At 43.2% G+C, this 7165-nt stretch overlaps 4 protein-coding genes across 4 annotated transcripts; all 4 read right to left on the bottom strand.

Moving 5' to 3' along the window:
* Positions 1–250: 250 nt before the first annotated feature.
* Positions 251–966, bottom strand: SARC_08838 (hypothetical protein; the record flags this gene model as incomplete). Its single annotated transcript, XM_014297170.1, has 2 exons — positions 251–270; positions 459–966. The coding sequence occupies 2 exons, from the start codon at positions 964–966 to the stop codon at positions 251–253; spliced, it is 528 nt and encodes a 175-aa protein (XP_014152645.1).
* Positions 967–2384: 1418 nt separating this feature from the next.
* On the bottom strand, positions 2385–2813 carry SARC_08837 (hypothetical protein; the record flags this gene model as incomplete). The annotated part of the gene is made up of 1 exon (XM_014297169.1): positions 2385–2813. One exon carries the CDS (start codon positions 2811–2813, stop codon positions 2385–2387), a length of 429 nt encoding a protein of 142 aa, XP_014152644.1.
* Positions 2814–5853: 3040 nt separating this feature from the next.
* On the bottom strand, positions 5854–6247 carry SARC_08836 (hypothetical protein; the record flags this gene model as incomplete). Its single annotated transcript, XM_014297168.1, has 2 exons — positions 5854–5983; positions 6108–6247. The coding sequence occupies 2 exons, from the start codon at positions 6245–6247 to the stop codon at positions 5854–5856; spliced, it is 270 nt and encodes an 89-aa protein (XP_014152643.1).
* Positions 6248–6370: 123 nt separating this feature from the next.
* SARC_08835 (hypothetical protein) lies at positions 6371–7165 on the bottom strand (the record flags this gene model as incomplete). Its single annotated transcript, XM_014297167.1, has 2 exons — positions 6371–6670; positions 6977–7165. The coding sequence occupies 2 exons, from the start codon at positions 7163–7165 to the stop codon at positions 6371–6373; spliced, it is 489 nt and encodes a 162-aa protein (XP_014152642.1).

Genomic DNA, 7165 nt, shown 5'->3' with positions numbered 1-7165 from the left:
TCAGATGGGAGAGGGATCCGAAGAATCACACAACGAAGTAAATTTAAAAGGAGAAGATCTTATGGAAACGAATACGTATAGTATATAAAATATATATACCACTTTAGAACGTGCTTCAGTAAGGAACCAAATAAACTCAGGCTATCAATCAGATAGCAATGGGGATCCAAGAAATCACACACAAAAGGGCAAATCACAGGGCACAAAAATACGGCTGGTAGACATCAGTGTGGTAAATATGCGTCAAGAACTATATCTCAACGTACTCCCCTGATCAGAGGTGAGTCGTTGGCTATTTATTGAACATTACTCGATTAACATCTGGTCAATTAGCGCATGTGCGTAATCGGATCAGAACCATAAACTGGGTTTATGACCGATCCACAATAGACCTTAATAACCCTAAATCGTATATCTGATCACAAAAAACCCTAATAATCCTAAATCGTATATCTGACCACATTGCTGTTGCGCCATTAACTCAGTAAGTTTCTGAGCGGACGATTGGCCCCTTACCGTGTCCTTGTTGTTGGTGCGACGACGGTAGCGTCTACATTTGTTAGGTGGAAGACGTGGTTGGTCATTACTGGAGGATAAGGCCCCTGAAGTACCCGACGACGAACGGGAGGACAGACCATTACTGGCTACATATTCACCAGTAGTGGTCTGACTCCGGTCCGCACGCAGGTCGGGAACTCCCTTGGTCTCACCCTCGAAGACGACGTCGTCTCCTGAATGGACAGGTTCCTCTCTGTGTGCCGTTGGTGACTGCTTGTCGTTAACGGAAACAGGGTGGAGAAGCTCTAGACGTGCCTGTTGTTGCCCCTCCAGAGCCTGTCCTGGGTGTGGATCAGAGCGGTCCGGGTTAGATTGACGACGCTTAGTCCCACATTGGTCAATATCGTCTTCTTTGCGACGTTCAGGGTTCAGGTGTTGCTGTCTACGACTTTGGAGGGGATTGGACATAGTCGGGGAAGTATGTTTCAACGGATTTCTTGAAATGTGTGCGAACGAACTCGGAAAGAACTGAATATAAATACCCATTTCCAAACAAGAGTCCATCCCTCAAACACATGACGTCTCGACGATGATCCTCGAGGAACCAGTGGGCTCACTCTTGATTACATTATTTCACTCACAGACCCTAGTTGTATAGAGAGTCGAGACCCATCTATCACTAACTGATGTCTTACTCTCCTTCGAACAATTATCTTGTTGACGTATGGCCGCTTGTCGGAACATTCTCTTAACCTGCCCTACGGCTGCTCCTGCTCCGACCTGGTGTCAGCCTAGCCTCGGCACCTCGTTGCATACTCCATTTATCGCTCCTAATTGCTCTGCTTACTCCCCTGGTTTCGTGTCCTCTACTCATGACCTCATTGTCATGTACCGTTGCGGCTCCTAAACTACGCTGCCGCAAACCACGCCTTCTGTACGTGCTCTTGAGCCGCTCCCATTACCTGATGTAGCTAGAAGCTTCAGTGATTTGTGTGTGCGCGCCTGTCATTTCCACAATGTAGCCATGTACTACTTACACCGCTCGTGTTCTGTACGCTCCCACGTTATATACTCCTAAAAATAGGCTAAACTCACAGATGCTTACTTATGTTTCTGTATTCTCCTTCTAACCTCCTTTGTCGACGAACCTATCTAAATCATCTTACGTGCACTTCTGGTTGTAGTTGACGTTACTTAGATAGCTATCGCTTCCCAACTTCGTCGCTACCTATTGTAGCCGGAACTTAAGTAGATTATGCTAATAAACGCTCCCTTCTATTCGTTCATACAAGCCCAATAAATATTCCCTTTAGAGTCTTAACTCCTATTTCGTTGCGTATGGATACCATTAGGTGTACATGTCTTGCCATTCCATTTCCTATCTCTTAAAACTTCAGTCTGCCCACACCTAGTACACACTATATAGTCTTGTGACGTGTTGCCTGATATAGATTCGCCGTCGTGTCTTTTACCTATTATCTGCGTATTATTTGTTGCGCTTGTATATGGTCATTGTTTAGTACCTATGATCTTCAACATCAACTATACGTGTACACTGTTTTGTCAACTGACGTGTGCACTATGTAACCTTGTCTATTCTGTATAACGACTAACTATCAGTTCATATGACTTAACCTCTAATTATCTTGTAACTTCTGTGAAATAATATTGTATATCGCTACTTCTTTGTGTCGTAGTACTGGTCGAGTCGGCACTGACCATGTATACCCTCCATTTCTACTACTGTAGATCCTAATTAACCTTCTTCTTTCTTCTAATAACTCTTAACTTATAGTTTAAGGGTTTTAGGGTTTAGGTTTAAAATGCAAACTCTATTTATACTTGTCTCACACGACCACAACTTTCCTACCTACTCTCACACGTGACTACTTATCTGTGGTTTCTGGTTGATTCCCTGATTCCGTTATCTGATCGTCTTGGGACCTTCCTAGATGTTCCTGGGTTGATGTGCTTGATTGTGATGGTTCCTTCTCAGTTTCACTCGACTCGCTAGATTCTATCTTTGTTCTTGTCGTCCAAACATTGTTAGTACGACGACCAGTTAGTCTAAATCGTTCAAGATGTCGAGCCATTTCGCGTCTGTTGATTCTAAATCTCCTTTCTTTGACTTCATCAATCGTAGGTGGTTCTCCACGGTCATTCCCTTGGTTCTCCTGTCTCAAATCTTCTTCTGCTTCACTGCTGCTGGCCGACATTAATGTCGGCATCGTATCACTAGCCTCACTACTCGAGAACCCACTATCTCCTTCTTCGGTCGGTAAATTTCGAAAGATCTCGTCATTTTGATGCGACATTCTTTGTTCTTATTATTCTCAAATTGTCCTTAAAACAATATATATATATATGCTAGCCACCGACTAATTCTTATTCCTTATCTTTCCTTATAATTACTAATAAACTAACAACTTCCTATAGTAAGTTAAAAATGTAGTAAGTGTACGCTGGATAACTATATCTCAACGTTCTAAAATTAATGACTCTAATAATGAGTCATAAGTCATGTACTGAAATAGTCAGCAAAAACCAAGTTTATCAGATTATTCTGATGAACTGTAAAAACTATAATAAACTTAAAATAAACAAATAAACCAAGTACTTGTATTCTGACCACAATACACACACAAAGTTGACCATACGAGATATATATCAGAAGTTCGGTACAACGCCATGAGGCATAAACTTGAAATAAAATGAAACCGAAAAAAATAAATAATAAAACCATAAACCACGGATGAACACAGCAAACTGAGTGCACGCCAGAAACCAGGTTTATCTCAAGTTCACAAATAAACAGGATAAACCCAAGTTTATCCACTTAAACCAAATGCTCCCACGTTGAGTTGAGCAGACCAGGGGCAAGCCACTACACACGTCTTCACTACTTGATACTACAAAGAAGCACAAACAAAGGTAATCAATCGATTTTACTGAAACTTGCGTGTGCACATAAGAGACACTTGTACTCGACGTGAGACTACATGAGGTACCTACACAGTCTGACACAACAATAAACGCCCCACACACAGCATAGTCAATGACTTCTGCTCCATTTCAGAGGACACGTGCAGCACGACGAAGCCTACTCACACAAGTGAGCTCAAGTAGAACACAGACTAGAGGCAACACTAGTTGTACGACCAGGACAAGTCCAGGAACAACAACCACGATGCCAGTTTCGCAAGCATCGTCACACACCTCTACCCCACACAATGGGTATAGAGCGATGCACATGGACGATGAGTTCACACCAGCGAGAGCTCCAATGGATCCAGCGATGAGTAAGTACAACATAGTCTTGGACACGACCATCTATGAGTGCAACTACTACATAGTAGACATACTAGTAGACAAGTTGTATGCACAAACAGCGGACGATCCTATTGACATTAGTGCATTTCACAAACTGCGCAAAGTAGTCTATGAACAACAACCCAAGCGATTTGTTCCAGTAATAGATGAGTGGTTAGTAGAGCTATACAATAAAGCTATGAAGAACTGTGACAAAAGTGATCACGATGATTACATTGCTATCAGTGGCTTTATGAGCGAGTTACCTCTAATTAGATCTCACGAAGGGGACAAAGCTTCAGAACCAGAACTGAACAAACTACTCAAGATGAGTGAGTTCCAAATAGATCAGTATGGCTGACTGTCGTTATACAATTGAGTCTGTATCTGTAGCCAAAGACTTGTTTGCGAGCACAAACATGCCATTGATACAGTACCTCTCAATAGTCCAAGGGCTGCTCAGACAGACCGACGCAACAGAAGTATCGCGCACTGCTACGTAGTACAAAAAGCTTTGGCAAGACTTCACTGATGTGGAAGACTACAATATATCAATCATTGACAACCTACGTCGCACTCCAGTAGACTATCTATTTGAGAAGTGGCTCAACAATTTCTATGACACTCGTATGAATGTCGAAGTACGGGCAGCACAGTTGCGTCGCACAATGTTTGAGTTAGAGAAGCGTTACCAGGGCACGGAGAGGGAGGCTATCAATTGGCAACTCCTCAAAGCATCGCGTTACCAAGTACTAGTCGTGTACGGTTTGCAAGCGGAAACATACAAATAGATCAAAGATCAGACGAAAACCGATGGTAGTAGTGGACACGTATCTGACATCTCAGAGAAGGTATTTCATGAACTCACCGAAGACATGATCAGACAGGCAACAATACTACAAGCTAATCGCAAACATGAAAGCAAGCGAGCGAAAAAATGCACTTGTTCATGAACCACGAGCTACTCGCCCAAGACTGAACATACCTCTAGGGGGTCCGCCCAGAGAGGGGGAATACCAAGAGGGGAAGGCCCACCAAGGGGTAAAGGTCCACCAGGAGGGCAAGGCAGAGGTCTTCCCATAGGACAGGCCACTGACACACCAGTACCGCGAGGACCACGACCTTGCCCACACTGTGGTATAAACCCCTCACACACCACATGCGTTCAGCAAGTGCCCCAACAAAGCGAACAACAACCGTCTAAAGGCAGAAGCACGAAAAGCGCAACATTACCAACCCGTTCATGTTGACCAGTTGGCCATTACCAATGGCAATAAGGTGCAAGAGATAGATGAACATGTATGAAAAACTTGGTAGTCCGAGGCTAACATGAAAAACATGGTAGACATTGTGAATGCACACACTGATGAAGAAACGTTGTTAATATATGCGAATGTTATTGATTACACACCCATTTCTTTACTTCCGAATCCACGAGATCAAAGATTGCACATAGACATACAAATCAATGGCACCGCGTACAATGCACTAGTAGACTCAGGGGCACAACGCTCTTGTATGGACCGAAGTGTAGTAACTGAACTATACTTATCTGTAAAACCACAACCTGGATACATACAACTTGCATAATCAGATGCAAGAGTACAACGCACAGGTTCCACAGAAGTATGTGATTTAAACTATGGAAGCAGAAAAACATCAAACTGCTTCGAGGTACTTGACCTCCCAGACAAGAAATCACCAATTCTAATAGGAATGGACGTTGATCCAGTGCGTTGTATTCTTGCATCTGTTTGTGCTAGTTGTAAATAACCCGGTTGCGTTCTAACAGAAAGATATGAAATATATAGTTCTGATACTACACTTTTGTCCTGCATGAGCGTTGTGCACCCGAGTCTACTAGTGCATTGTATCTATTGCCATTGATTTGTATGTCAATGTGTAAACGTTGGTCTCGTGGTGCGGGAAGTAAAGATAAAGATTGACAATTTATATCTTTGCATTTATTAACAACGTTTTTTCATCTGTAAATACATTGAGTCTGTCAGCCAGGTCAATCATGTTTGCTTCCGCCCACCAGTGTTTTCAGTGCTCATCACCGTCTGTGATGTCTTCCACCTTGCCAGATGTAATGGACAGTTTTGCTATCTGTATATCTTTCTTGGCTCGCTGCTCAGTCTTCGTGGCTTGATTTGCTTTCTTCTCAGGACATTCGCTGTACCGATGTGGGACTGGCATTACCAGGCAGTGGGGGCATGCACGCTCCTCACGTGCTCCGTTCTTTTTCTGTGTCTACCCCCTTGCTTGTTCTGGCTGTGTGTACCATTGTCTGGTTTTACCGTTTGTTAGCGTTTGTAGAGTTATCCTCAGCTGGTGTGGTTGTTTGTGCGTTGTTGCGCTTGTTTGCTGTTCGTGTCTGATCCCTCAACATACGCTCTGCTTGCATCAAAGCCGCCGTTCTTATTCGTGTCTCAGTCATAGTATGAAACTTGGTATGTTCTATATCTGACAAGTGTCCTTCACTCCCATATGGTTGCTTATCCCCTTTGATTAGAGTATCCACCACTGGTTGCAGTCCATAGTACTTAAGTGCTTGGTACCTTTATACTTTGAGAATTTGGTAGTGTATGGGTTCCTCGTCTGAGTTGCGGTAACGCTCCTCTAACATCGCCATTGTCTTGTGCACACGTTCTGTGCGCACTTCGACATTCATCTTCTTATTCTGCAAGTTATTAAGAAACTTCTCCAACAGATTGTCTACTGGATGTGGTCTATTGAATTGCTCAGGATCTTTGAAGTGCTTTGTCGCATGTGTCTCAGAGTCTCTCAAGTTATTGAGTACTGATTTGGGTTTCCCCGTTGCATCAGTAGAGTCCAATAGGCTTCTTACTAATGCTGGGTACTGACACAAAGGTATGGACTTTGCTAAGAATAGGTTACTACATTGTGTAGTGAACTCTATAATGTTTTCCGCAGTTTTCCATTCTAAAATAGCTATCTTTAGGCATTTTTGGAAATTCAGAAGTCTTTAGTAATTTCGCAAGTGGTAGCTCATTTATCTGAACACCCAAGCGTGACCGCATAATTTCTAACTCACTAATGTATAGACTTATTTGGATGAGTTGATTTTCCTCATCGTCACCACAGTCATTGATCGCTTAAAAACTAGTGGCATGCGGCGCTCTGGCTGTTGATCATGAATGCCTACCCTCATCTTATGTAGAGTTGGTATGGGCACCGGTGCCGTTTGTTCCAACTTGGACACAAACCGACTCACCAGAACATAGTTGCCTTGACAGATATTCTTGTCTATTTCTAGACGTATTGCTGTCACTACAATGGGTACCCCCGCCGGTGTAGGTTGGTCCGAACTGTTATCTGGGCTTGGCCCCCCCAT

This window comes from Sphaeroforma arctica (genome assembly GCF_001186125.1).
Source record: "Sphaeroforma arctica JP610 unplaced genomic scaffold supercont1.836, whole genome shotgun sequence".
In the NCBI taxonomy this organism is placed as follows: Eukaryota; class Ichthyosporea; order Ichthyophonida; genus Sphaeroforma; species Sphaeroforma arctica.
The sequence above is the reverse complement of the archived record's forward strand: the minus strand, read 5'-3'. Positions and strand labels throughout refer to the sequence as shown.